A 13,686-nucleotide genomic window follows, 5' to 3' on the forward strand; every position below is an offset into this window, starting at 1 on the left:
TTACAGTTATTCTCTCTTACAGAACAGCCTTTAAACTACCAGTGGTAAGCCCATAATATTTGAACAATGATGCATTATGTTTTGCAATTTCGCCCCTGTACACCACCACAGTGGATCTCAAATCAGACAGACACGATGTGATTCAGGTGCAGACATCCAACTTTAATTAAAAGGGGTTTAATAGAACCCACTTTTATTCTACTAGTAGAACCTTTGCATTATTCACAGCTTAATCTGTTTTTTTTAATGTAATTTAATAACAATCAGCATTCAACAGCAAATTTGAATTTTTTTAGATTAAAACTGTACATTGAATTCTCATTTTTATATACTTATATGGGTTTACTTGAATGGAAGACAGCTGTGATTTGTCGAGGGCGTGAACTTTACAAAGGGAACTTGGGTCACTGAGAAACTTGAGTTTCATTATTGCACATTTCTAGCAATAATTACTTTTGGAAATCCTCCTTATATAACTTCTCTATTCATGCGCAATACATTATTTCTTTATTTAAATTATTGTATCACTAGCTTTGTGGCTGTCTCTGTACTTCAGTTGTCCTACTCAGTGCTCACTGAGGATGCCATAGCTGTATGTGTGTGTGTGTTTGTTTATGGGAAATGGGAGGGTAGAAACTCCTGTTCGATTGCCCACATAGTCCTGAGCAGCAGAGCTGAAAAGGCACATCTCCCATCTGCAGACTTCACACAGAAGATTCTCCACTAGACGATAAGGTCTCAGGAGCGACCTTCCCCATTCAGCTCCTGTGTACGCTGCCACCGCCACTGAGGTACGAGAAAACTCAGTCATTTTCAAGGTTGTTAAACCCCACTTTACCTTTAGTCTAGATCTTAAAGGGAAACACTTTATACATCTATCTGTTGTCAGGTGTGGAAAATCATGTTATTGTTTTTACATAGAAATATATTTTTACACAGAAATATAGATAGAGATCGTCAGTTGTTAGGTTGCATTTAGGTGTAGGTGATTTTGAAGAGATTGGAGGCTTCAAAATCTGACACTTGCAAGTCTGAAGAGGTCAGAGATCCAGCAACACTCTGTTGTGTAATGCTTTACCAGCGTGTTTCAGATTGTGTTGATTTATTTATGCAAGTTTCTGGAGTTTTGACCTCTTTGGATTTTTTTTAGATAGAAGAATGTGTGAAATGAAAAGCACTTTTTTTTCTTTTTCACTGTTATAGACGTGCAAAGTTGAATCTGTTGAAATCATCTCCAGGAAAAATAAGCTATTAATTGGGCATTTTCTGTTGGTGTAAAGGCAAGCTTGTCAGTAGTTTCAGGTTGCAATTTGGGAAAATGTGGGAGGCTGATTTGGATGAGAATAGTAAAGTAAAGGCACTGTGGACAAATTCACCTTCCTCCAAGATGCATGGAGGTGAGGATAAAATCTAAAGGTGTCAAAACTTGTGCAACACTTCTTGCAGAAAGATCAATTTCATGGTTTTTATTGTACATAGCATGAGTGTTTCTGAGTTTTTGACTTCGTTTCAGCTTAGTGAGAAAGAAGAATGCTTGGAATGGAAACCGTCTGTGTTTTAGATGTGCAGAGTTATATATGTGGAGCGTTGTGAATGAAAAACATGCTATAAATCTGAATTCTAAACATATCCATGCTTGCATTCACCTCAACGCGAGGCACTCCTGCTCTGAACTGAACACTGTAGGTTGTGAAATAGTTTTCTAATAACCTGCTGGGCTTTTTGTATTCACCTCTCAAAAACATTTTGAGTAAACCACCTCCTCCTCCTCCTGTGCCCCTCTTATGCAACGTCTTAAAACATAATCAGATTAACCTCAAAATAAATTTAAACCCTGTCAGGATATGAAACGCTTTCCTTTGCTTTTTCACTCCAGAACATGACCATTTTCAACCACTCGCTTGACTACTTGAACGGCACGCCATGGTTCGTCTTCGACTGCACCCTCCAGCTCAACACGAACTCCCGGCGCATCGCCCTCTTCCTGATGTACCTTTTCATCTTCATGGTGGGCCTGATGGAGAACACGCTGGTCGTCTGGGTCAACTGGCGCCGAAGGCATTCCTCCAATGCGGTCCTCTTCTGCATCATCAACGTGAGCCTGTCGGACCTGATGGTGATTGTGATCCTTCCTTTCTTCATGATGGAGGTGACCATGGACCAGGTCTGGCTGTGGGGTCGCTTCCTCTGCAAGGTCACCCACCTCATCTACGTGATCAACTTCTACAGCAGCTCCTTCTTCCTGGCCTTCATGACCCTCGAACGCTATTTCTCACTGTCAAGACCGTCATCATCAAGCTTCTTCCCTGCGGGAGGCCGGAAGCGGTGGGTGGTCTGTGGGGGCCTCTGGGGGCTCTCCTTGTTTCTGGCTCTGTTAGAGAACGTCCATGTGAATCTTCTGGAGTGGGAAGAGCCAGGTTGTTACATGCTGCCTGAATACAACTACACCGAATGGTTCGTCACTGTGTCTTTCTTGTGCCTGGTTTTCCAGTTCCTGGTCCCCGCTGCTGTCATCATTACCTGCAATGTGCTGATTGCTCGTACAGCCAACAGGGCAACGGATGTGCAGAACCGACGGGATGTTTGGCTGGTGCACGTATACTCCCTTGTGTTTGTAATGTGCTGGCTCCCCTACCACTTGGTCATGTTCTTGATGATAATAGATGACCTTGAGCCCTATGTATTCAGCTGCAACACGGTGGAAGTGCTCTACTTTTCTTTCAGCGTGGTGCAGACCATTTCGCTTTTGCACTGTGTTGCCAACCCCTTCCTCTACAACTTCCTCAGCAAGAGCTTTCGGAACAACCTGATCAACACCATGTTGAACTACATTCCCAGAGAGGGGACTGCAGAACAGGTGGGACCCAGAGCCAACGCCAAAACTGCAAATGAGGGCGGTAGAGACCCGGGGAAGCGGAGTAACGCCAGCACCAGCCATTCTGATGTTGGATCATAAGATGAAGCTGAGCTAAGGATCAAGTAAGCTCCAGTCGCGGTATATTTGACTGAACTAAATTCAGCCCTGTTGCTTCCAAGTATCACAGGCATCGATCGGGCTCATACCTTCCTCTCATAGTCCACTTCCTGTTTTGTTAAGCATGTACCTGATCAGTTTCACACACAGGAGGGCAGGAAATGTTTGATGTCTTCCTGCAAAGCTGCTCAACTCACACAGGAACTCATGGCACAGTGAATGTTCCAGGAATTCGTGTCAACAAAATGTGCTGCAGTGCCCCACAGGAGAAATCCTCATATCAGTATACACAAATGCAAATGTGAAAATGTAACTGTTTAATTGCATAAAATCAAAGCTTAATGTTACTAAATGCTTATTTATCTGGATGCTGATGTAGTCATACCTGTAAAAAAACAAAACAAAACAAAAAAACAATAAAACTCCCTTAAACGCTGGTGGTTTCGATCCAAGCTGGAAAAGCTGAGTTGGCTTTTGTAAGATGATTTGATGATGACAAAGCACAGCCACTCATTTGGAAACTTGTTTATTTTAACAAGGAAATTTGCCTTTCTTGCAGATGGCTTGTCCTTTCTGCTCATCTTTATTACATTTACTTCCGTTTCTGGAATGTTTCATGTTCAACAGGTTAAACAATAAGAAGGCAGGGGGGGAAAAAAGAAGCGGGGTCTGTGTGTCCACAAACGGCACAATAACAGGAAGAGACCAGGCTTTGCAAGGGCAAAGGTCTGAGCTGCTGGAAACAGGGGAAGCAGATTTCTGCAGATTCATCACTGAATTTCTGATGATGGAGCAGCTCATCCAACAGATAAAAAAATAACAATAATTCAGAGGTGATAACAGTCTTCCTAGAGGCATTTATTGCAAAAACAATATTAAAAAAAACATATAAACATATTTAGCTTTAGAAATAGACAACGAAAGGCATAAAAATAATAAATAGTTGCTGTCATAAATATGAGGTAAGACACAAAAATCGCACAGAAATGTGTAAATGGGCACTTCAATGTCACATTTCTACAGCACAACATACGTCACACGCTCTAAACAAGTCAGTATAGCTTGTGTTTAAAATGGAATTAGTCTGTGTAAGTTCAAACGCACACCATTATGTTTCAAAGACAAAAATATTCTCTACTGTGGATGTGTTTTATCTGAGTGAAACATGCACCATAAGAACAGACTAAATAAAATTGTAGGGTTTTAAAACCGTGACTGCAAATAGAATTAGTATGCTACAAACGGCATGCTACTTCAATATGCAATCAGTGTAATTACTCTGTAATTACAATCACTGACATCAAAAACCTATCCTGATATTACAGTAGATAAAATCTGCTGCATAATACAGCTGCCTTCTTTCACCTGCTAACATCAGGATACACTGCCACCAAGTGGCTTCTTCTTATCTTAGTTCAAACACACCAAACCTGCAGTTTGAACGGCATCTAACAGAAAAAAATATGGCGACCGCATTATAAAAATCCAGGTAAACGCTCAGTCGATCAACAGATACAGAAATAATCAGATGTAAGTGAAAAATAATCTATTTCTTTACTTCTATTCTATAAAAATACTAATTTTGTGTTTTAAAACAGTGATTCCCAGCTTTAAAAATTTTTTTTCTGGCCTATATCAAAAAAAGAAAAGAGAAAAAAAAGAGAGGTTGATGCTAGAGTTCTCGGAGGCCTTTTTAAGGGGGGGGAAGATCTCCTCAAAAACCAGCTGTAAGCAGCAGGGTTGCATCCTCCTGCAGAAATGTGCCTGTCAGCATAGGAGCATCACTGCGATGACTCGCTTCAAGCAATGAACCTCCAGTTTGCACAGGGATGGTTTCAACCATACAGTTTTACATTACTAACCACATCTATGGCCAGAAGCTCTGGCTAATGACTGAAATAGGCTGCTTCTAACAGGTGTCTGGGTGAGGAGCTTGGTCATTAGGGAGGGACGACTCCTCCACGTCAGTGTCTCCCAGGATGAGCTGGAGGAGACGGCTGAGAACAGGGAAATCTGAGTATATCTGCTTAGAGTGCTGCACCTGCAACCTGGACCAAGCCACTGAGGGATGGAATTTCTGCCCTTTACGGCTCAAAAAGGGTATATCTTCTCATACTTATATTGTGAATGATTAAAAGTGTCCCCACTTCTTTTTTTTTTTTTACATATTTACTAAAACTCAAAAAAAATTCTTCACATGTATTGGATTTTAGGGAATCAGTCGCCATTTACAACACACATCACGAACACAACCAATAGATACTGCAGCTGACTTTATCCTTGTTGCCTTGACTCCTCTCTCCTCTGCTTGGATCTCTGGTGGAAGGGACCAGACGGAAGGAGAGGATGCAAGGATGTAGAAACTAAGAAATGAGAAAGGGGGGATGGAGTTGGCCAGTGGGGGTGAGGTAGCTGGGAAGACTTTGTTAATTAAAAGTCTAGGGAGATGATTCTTCCAGCTGTTTTACTCCCAAAGTAGCATCCTTCTCTGTTAAAGTTGTTGGGGAGACTCATTTATGTGCTGACTGGACTCCTGTACTGGGTGCTAACTTACACACACACCCATAATACTCCAAAAACTGTTCATTTTGTTTTAGTCAAGTTTAAATAGTGTTAAAAATTCATTTTATACAGTTATCAGTCAGTTAGTGTGCACTTCCAGCAAGAGTTGACAGTTTTTGAGGCCAGTTTTGCGCTTTTTACATTTACCCGTAGCATTTTTATTAAAACTATTGTCATCATTTTAGCTCAAATAATCGTAGTCGTATATACTGATAATTTATTAATGTAATACAACCATATTTTAGCCTTTTCATGCACTATGTTCAGCTATTTTAACTAAGATTTTAAAAGGCTTTACCTTACAATAAAAGGCACTTACTGCTACATAAATACATCTTAAGTGAACTGTTTTGAATTAACTAGTTGTTGTTGTGTTAGTGCAGACAGCTTTTCTATTATCGATTTGTAATTTCTAATTTTTTTTCTAAATTCATTTAAGTAAAATTTGGACTTACACAAAGAAGACACCGCTCAAATCGCGATGTCATTATTACGTGAAACCCCAGAGCCCCTCAAAAACCTGCTACGTGCCCCTCAGTGTGACTCGTACCGCTCTCTGTTTGGGAATCAATGCTTTAAAACACTGTGGAAAGAAAATAATACATTTATGAAAATATTTCGTGTTTGTCTACTTTTCTACATTGAGGTAATTGCAGTGTAATTACACTGTAATTACAATCACATATTAAGACAATCATTTTGATGATGCTACTTTTTTTTTTTTTTTTAAACAGACTCAGTCAAGAATCTGACCAGTGCAAATGGTCTTTAGTAGGAGAATCGTCCATCTTTAATCCATAGTAATGGCTAGTTTTAGAGTTTTTAGGTTTTGTTCTTATGTAGTTCTGGTTCCATTTGTGTGTTTGAGAAAGTTAGCTGGACAAAATAAGCAATACTGAGATCTTTTACAATAATTTAGAGACTACGTGATTAACTAAAAACATTAGAAAAATCACTGCACTGGGCTAATAACAGTGTTTATAATAATATTTCAGCCAAAGCATCTTGTGCCAGGAAATGAAAAAAATCCTCCAAATAAAAACAAGAATGGAAACTTCTAGCGCTTCTGACTTTTTTTTAAACAGTTAGCCGGCATTAAATTGATGTAACAAGACAGATGTGCATGAGTCATCAGTAAATGTCCTATCTGTTGATAGGTGCTAACTGATGTTGGTGCATCAGTTAGCTAAAGCTCTAGTCTACTATCAGCAGCTTGTGGTCCACGACAACCAGACACAGAGTCAGGGAGGAAACGAGGAGCTGATCAGGTGTCCACAGTGGGCAGCGGTTCTTTAGAGTGATCATTGTACATGAAGGTCTGCTCGATGTTGAAGTCCGGCGGTAAGTGGTCCTTGTGGAGCTCCATGTGTGACGACACCAGCTTCAGCGTGGAGAAGTAAAGGCCGCAGATGGTGCAGCGGTACATCAGGGCGCCGGCGTGCGTCTTCAGGTGGCAGATCATGGTGGAGCGCCCCCTGAAGAAGCGCAGACACACTTTACACTGGTAGGGTTTCTCCCCGGTGTGGATACGGAGGTGGTAGGTGAACTCCCCCGAGTGAGCGAAACGTTTACCACAGTAGCGACACCGGTACCACTTCCCACGCACCCCTGCAGGTCCGACACCGCTGTCGTGACTGGAGCTTCCGTTCGTCAGGACTCCAGAGGACACGCCGTGCATCGGCCCTTGAAAAAACTTGTCTGACACGCTGATGCCCATTCCCAAACCCAAACCGAAGTTGCTCATTTTAACGAGCCCGCTGACGTCCCGTGACGAGGAGGAGGAGCAGGAAGACGGCGGGCACTCCAGAGACTGATCCGCTTTACGTTTCCCTAACCACCCCTGGCCGCCAGCGGTTCCTCCGCTCCCCGTGGAGTCGCTGGTGTGCAGACTGAGGTGGTACTGAAACGCAGAGGACGAGCGAAACGTCTGCGGGCACAGGAAGCAATGCAGCTCCTCCGCTCCTCCTCCACTGCCACCTCCATCTGCTTTGACTCCGTAAGCCCTCAGCGCCGACTGCTCTCTCTCCTTAGCTGCCGCCTCCTCAGCGTGCACAGCCATGTGTCTGTCCAGCAGGGCGCGCTCTACAAAGCAGCGGGCGCAGTGCGGGCAGGTGAAGACGGGCAGGGAGAGGTGGGCGAGGGCGTGCCACAGTAGGGAGCACAGGGACAGCTGGGGGAGGTGACACACGCCACAGCTCAGGCTCTGGGGGCACACGTGGCTCAGCAGGTGGTCTTTGAGAGTCTGAGGAGGAGAGAAACATAAAACTAAAAGTTGAGGAGCCTCACTGAGGAAGCAGGTGTGTAGCAGGGGGACTCCTCATTCTTATTTCCTGCTCATGTTTGCCACCAAACCGGTTGTCAGGCATTGTTCATACAAACATCAGACTTCCTGTGGGTTTCACTGTGAACTCAAGTCTCACTTTTGTGCTTCTTAGACACACCTGGTCCTTGCGTTATTTACAAAGTAAACGCTTCAGTTAACCTTAAAGTGAACCACAGTGAGCTCATTCATGACACAGTTTAATGAACGAGAGCTCGACAGCATGTTGTGGCTCACAGAAAGAGCCTACAAAGGCCAACGCAACATTTGGGGCTTTTTATCTTAATAATTTGTGAATAAAACAAAAGAACCGCTTTTTAATGAACTGCCCGACTTCATTTCAGTTCATGGAGATAGAAATGGCTGTAATTTCTTAACGATTAATGTAAAAATCAAGTCCGCATTTATCATAACTAAATAGTGTCTGTTTACATATGGAGCCATTTATGTATCAAGCAATCGTTTAAAGTGTCTGACTTATGTAAAAAACACTCCATAAATATCCACTAACCTGGAAGTCCTTGCTGAGGGATTTGGTGCATACAGCACACTGCAGCTCTTGGCTGTGGCTGCTGTTGGTCAGCGCCCCCTGTGGGATGGTGTAACTGGATGCTGTCTGGCGGTGGTGCCGCAGCAGTTTCTTTTGACTGCAGAACTGCAAGTGGCACATGTCACAGGTGAAGAGCTGCACTCCCACATGGGTGAAGGAGTGGGCGATGCCCGCAGCACGGTCTGGAAAAGAGGCTCCGCACACCCTGCAGAGCCCCAGCTCCGTCAGGTGCGTCTCACCGTGTCTTCTGATGGCAGCTGGATCTGCTGGGAGTGCCACTGTGCAAGCTTTACATGTCACCGTGCTTCCTGTCACCTGGAGGAGCAAAGACCATTATTTCCTATGTGGAAAAAAATACGACCCATCCCTGTGTCCTCTGAAGGTCTGTAGCTCAGAAAACGTTCAGAGCACGATGTCAAATCTTGGTCGCTTCATTAGAAATACAAACATTACAGAACTTCAGCTGATTTGATTTTATACAGAATGACTTTTTACATGAACTACTCTACTGCTCACAAACAGAAACATTACCTGGCTACTCGCATTCCCTCCATCTCCATTCTCCACACACACAAGGTCATCTTCATCCTCGTCCTCCTCCTCTCCCTCCTCCATGAAGTTCTCATCATCGCTCAGCTCGATGATCTCTCCTGCCAACTGTCTCCACTGCTCTTCCTCTGTTCCCTCCACTGCTCCATTACCTTGCAGAGCCTCCCTCTCCTCCTCAGTGTCTCCTTCCTCCACTTCCCCAAACATCAGCCTGCTGTCCTGCTGCACGTCGACGACGCCACCTTCCACCGCTGCCACCTGAAGGCTGCCTGGAGACTCTCCTGAGGATGATGTCGGGGCGCAGGCTTCAGCGCCAAGCTGAGCTGAAGAGTCAGGGAGGGAGCAAGACTCAGACGTAACAGGGTTGCTGCTCCGGGACAAAGAGTCGCCCGCGCTCTCAGAAACCATTTGACCATCTGTGTCACCATCCTCACAGCAGCCTCCCGCCTCCCCATCGTTCAGCCCGTGTTCGGTCTTCAGCTGGAGCACAGGTCCCACAGGCTGCAAGCCGTCAGCCTGAAGGGAAAGGCTGCTGCTGCTGGTGGTTAAAGGCGGTCCTCCTGGTAACTGATGATCTGCTCCCATCTGCCCGTAGCCGATATGTGACTGGACATCTTCTGCCTTTAGGTCCAGAGACAGAGGCCCGGCTTGAACTTCGCGGCCTGACCTGCCCATCCTGATTTGGAAAAGAGGGGAGGGAGCAGCAGCAGGAGTCGGGGCAGCAGACGGGCCAGCCGATGAAGACAGAGAGGAGCAGGAGGCGGCGGAGGAGCACACAGACGGCACAGAAGCTGCACTAACTGCAACCACTGTGGGTGGAGCGGCCACCATGCTGGAGTCCAGGGTGACATCACCGGGACTGCTGACATTGCAGTTTGCAGACACAGAAGCCTGCAGGTCAGGGAAGGTAGCGTGACAAGCCTTCACCAGTTCACTGACCCCGAGCCGCTCGGCCAGCTCGTACAGGACCCCGACATCTATGAGATCAGTCACTATCTCCCCGGTGTAGACAAATGTCAGCACTTTCTCAAAGTTAGCTGGGGAGATAAACTCCAAAGAGAAGGCGGCGCTGGACGCGGTGGGAGTTCTAGTGAACAAGTTGCGAAAGTACGTCCCGGCGCAGGCCAGCACTGCACGGTGGGCTGCGAATGTCCGGTTGCCAACTTGCAGGAACACATCACAGTACTGACGTGATTGGCGGCAACGGTTAAGCTCAGAGAGAAGGCTGGCAGCGTGGCCGGGACACTGCAGCCGGATCCTCATCCCTGCCGCAGCTCCTAATGCACTACAATCCAACTGCAGGGAAGGAAATGCAGAATCATCAGAGCAGTACAGGGGACAAATATTCGGTGATTAGTCATCCATCTTTTGGTGGTAGATGGATCACTAATGAAAATGTATTCATACGCTGATGCAGTGAAAAGACACAAACAAACAACAAAAACAGCGTGATAATCCAGTTGTTAAATATAGCGGTGTCTGAAAAGGGCTGGGAAAATCATCAAAGACCCCAGTCACCCATCACATGGACTCTTCACCCTCCTGCCCTCTGGGAGGCGCCACAGGAGCCTCCGGACTAAGACCACCAGGTACCGGAACAGCTTCTTCCCCACAGCTGTCAGACTCCTGAACTCTGCCTCCTGACATCTGACCCACGTTAAACTCATGGACTGAACATACACACCCCCACAATGGACAACTGTACCCTCAAACACAATAATAACATGGACTGAACCACCACTCACAACCACTAGCACTTTATATAGCCTCTGTAGAAACTATCTACACCCTCACTTATCTTAACTGCACTACTGTATAGCTCTGTGTAAATAATCATTCTGTACATTCGATAATCTTTAATCCTACAACTGTTTACAACTTGCATAGTTCCCATTTCTGTATAGCTGTATATCTCAGATTTCTGTAAAGTTATTTATTTCATATTCTGTATAGTTTTTCATATTTATATCCTGTTCATAGCCTGTACATAGCTTGTACTCACTACAGCCTGTACATACTTATAGTTATAGAATATTCACAACATACTTCATACCGTGTACATTATAACATACTATAATAGACCCATTTCTGTAATATACTCACATATCTATATTATTGCTAATATATATTGTAATATATCTATATCACTAAAGCACTTCTGGATGGATGCAAACTGCATTTCGTTGCCCTGTACCTGTGCATGTGCAATGACAATAAAGTTGAATTCTATATAGATAAAATGTGTTACTGCATGATAAAATATGTAAAGTGGCTGTCAAAAAGCAGTCCAGTATGTGGCAACCAGTTTTTCACTCCAGTTTTTATAAAACAGGTTTAACAACAGTTTAAATCTAAATTCTGAGTTTTCAGATTTAGAATCGGTTCAGTCTTCTCCGATCCACTCTGAGGTAAGCTGTATGAGGAAGTAATGAAAGAAATCCATTAATTGCACTCTGATACCATGATTCGCCATGGGAACAGGTAAATAAAGCCCCCATTGTGATCGAACAAACCGGGGGTTATGAATGCAAGGTCTGAGGGATCTTTCAGCAATGGTTTCTGGAGAACTGGTTTGTCAACAGGCTGTGATTTTTATTACTGTTGATCTCTTATCTTAAACACAACCTGCTCCAGAGCAGCACAAGTTACCATGGTGACATAAGACGTGAACCACCATCATATCAAGTTAAACCTGAAGTTAGTTGGATGATTCATAGTACATTTCAACATGATAGTCAACATGTATGCATCTCCCATTCTGACTTTTGGACTTGGACTCTCTGTCGGAAAGAAGGAATTTTAGCTCCTCCCTCGTTACAGAAACCTTATTCTGATTGGCCCCTCACTACAAACAGAAGGTTTGAACTGAAAGGGGGGGGGGGGGGCTATTAAGGATACCCTTTCCCTGACATTACAGAGAGTCAAAAATAGAAAAAAAAAGTTATTTTAAACGAACTGTTTATAGCAGTCTGAGCTCTTAGCTGGTACGGATTACTCTCATTGCTTGAAACTTTGGCCGTGTTTAACAGGAGCATTTATGTATGTTCTTTATTTATGCATGGCAGAAAATAAAGAAAAGCAGTATAGGTTCACTTTTATAAATAACAGAGGTATTATAAAAATGACAGTTTACTCCTTTAGATTCTATTTTTTAAGCATTTATGTTTTTGTATAAAGAAGCAGGATCTAACTGTTCTGCAGTAACAGATGTTGTAAATTAAATTTTCTTTTTTTCTTTTTTAAACGGTGTTAACGCGTTGTTTTTGCTGCTCTTTGTGTTTAAAGCACAATTACTCTTAATTTTCCGCAGTTTAAAAAGAAGCTAGAGGATCCCAGACAGTTTTTTCTCTATCGCAGACAATCCAGACACATTATGGTAACTCTACTCACCCAAACCAGAGGTTTTATTAAAAAATAATCCTCCTACTGTGAGCGCAGGCCCGCTCGTTGCTGTTACCATCACTCACCCATTGAGACGTGTCCGCCGGCGCTCAGAAATCCCCTTTTCCTTTTTGTTTTCATTCGGTCTGCACCGCTCAGGCACTCATTCTACATTTTAGAAGCCTTTGCTCTTATGGTCCATCCATCCGTCGCAGTTTGGTGACGCATGTCAACAAAGCTGAGCGGCGTTGCCCCCTGCAGGCCGGAGGCGTCACTGCAGGGAGGAGAATTCATCAAGTTTCAAGACCACTTGAAAAATGGCAAAAAATAAACAAATAAATCATATTTTGCATGGTTGGATGTTAACAAGGTTCCAAGTTGAGCTTCAACATGCAACAAGAAGAAATGGGAGTGAGACAAAACATTTTTTGATCATGCAATTTATTGAAAACAACACTTAAACTGAAACAGGCTGTTTTGACAGCTGATCAAAAGTTTAAGACCATATGCCTTTAAAAGGCCAATCTGTGCAAAAATATGGATTCATTGTCATTTTCTGTCAGGTAGTCACACTGCCATGGCAGTCTGATGGCAAAAGCAAAAAAAACCTTTCCCTTTTTGAACATGGTCAGGTTGTTAAACTGCATAAGTGCGCCATTGCTGCTGAGGTGGGACGCAGCAAGGCAGTCATTTGGAATTTCCTAAATGATCCTGAGGTTTATGGAACAAAAAGTTAAGTGGAAGACCCAAGACAATTTCACCAGCACGGAGCCGGAGGATCCAATTGGCTGTCCATCTGGGCGATCCCCGACCCAAATTAAGACCCTTACTGGTGCTGACTGCAGCCCCACAACAATCAGATATAATCTGAGACAGAAGGGCTTCAAAAAAACCCCCCAAAAACCTCATCTCCTTGAACGCCACAGAACTGACTGTTTGGACTTTGCAAGAGAACACCAAACATAGGACATTGATCGAAGAAAGTTTTATTCTCTGATGAGAAAAAATTGAACCTTGATGGTCCTGATGGTTTCCAAAGTTACTGCCACGACAAGCAGATCCCACCTGAGATGTAACCATAATGGTCTGGGGTGCTTTTTCCTTCAGTGGAACAACGGAGATTCAGGAGGTGTCCTGCAGGTTTTAGATATGTCCTTGATCCAACAGCTCATTTAAATGGCTAAATCACCTCCTCAACATGTCTTGCAGTTCTCCGGAGCCCTGGTAATGAACTAATCATTTGATTCAGGTGTGCTGGCCCAGGGTGATATCTAAAATCTGCAGGACACCGGCTCTTGAGGTCTGGAGTTCCCCAGACCTGCTCTAAATGACCGAGGACTTTCCTTAAGC

At 43.9% G+C, this 13,686-nt stretch overlaps 2 protein-coding genes across 2 annotated transcripts; one reads left to right on the forward strand and one right to left on the reverse strand.

Moving 5' to 3' along the window:
* The first annotated feature begins 654 nt into the window (after positions 1-654).
* On the forward strand, positions 655-3,410 carry ackr5 (atypical chemokine receptor 5). The gene is made up of 2 exons (XM_026154503.2): positions 655-791; positions 1,877-3,410. The coding sequence occupies exon 2, from the start codon at positions 1,880-1,882 to the stop codon at positions 2,954-2,956; it is 1,077 nt and encodes a 358-aa protein (XP_026010288.1). The 5' UTR covers positions 655-791; positions 1,877-1,879; the 3' UTR covers positions 2,957-3,410.
* A 3,027-nt stretch (positions 3,411-6,437) lies between these two features.
* zbtb39 (zinc finger and BTB domain containing 39) lies at positions 6,438-12,561 on the reverse strand. The gene is made up of 4 exons (XM_080294762.1): positions 12,423-12,561; positions 8,938-10,251; positions 8,368-8,721; positions 6,438-7,778 (listed from the first exon to the last, which is right to left on the reverse strand). Exons 2-4 carry the CDS (start codon positions 10,216-10,218, stop codon positions 6,801-6,803), a joined length of 2,613 nt encoding a protein of 870 aa, XP_080150888.1. The 5' UTR covers positions 10,219-10,251; positions 12,423-12,561; the 3' UTR covers positions 6,438-6,800.
* Between the last annotated feature and the right edge of the window lie 1,125 nt (positions 12,562-13,686).

Source organism: Astatotilapia calliptera, chromosome 20 (assembly GCF_964374335.1).
Source record: "Astatotilapia calliptera chromosome 20, fAstCal68.1, whole genome shotgun sequence".
NCBI classification, from domain to species: domain Eukaryota; kingdom Metazoa; phylum Chordata; class Actinopteri; order Cichliformes; family Cichlidae; genus Astatotilapia; species Astatotilapia calliptera.

Excerpts from the sequence above, each read along its gene's own strand:
- ackr5 (XM_026154503.2), top strand. The coding sequence starts at position 1,880 with ATGACCATTTTCAACCACTCGCTTGACTACTTGAACGGCACGCCATGG.
- zbtb39 (XM_080294762.1), bottom strand. The coding sequence starts at position 10,218 with ATGAGGATCCGGCTGCAGTGTCCCGGCCACGCTGCCAGCCTTCTCTCT. Across the intron at positions 8,722-8,937 it reads GAGGGAATGCGAGTAGCCAG|GTGACAGGAAGCACGGTGAC; the intron begins GTAATGTTTCTG and ends TTGCTCCTCCAG. Across the intron at positions 7,779-8,367 it reads CCCTCAGCAAGGACTTCCAG|ACTCTCAAAGACCACCTGCT; the intron begins GTTAGTGGATAT and ends TCTCCTCCTCAG.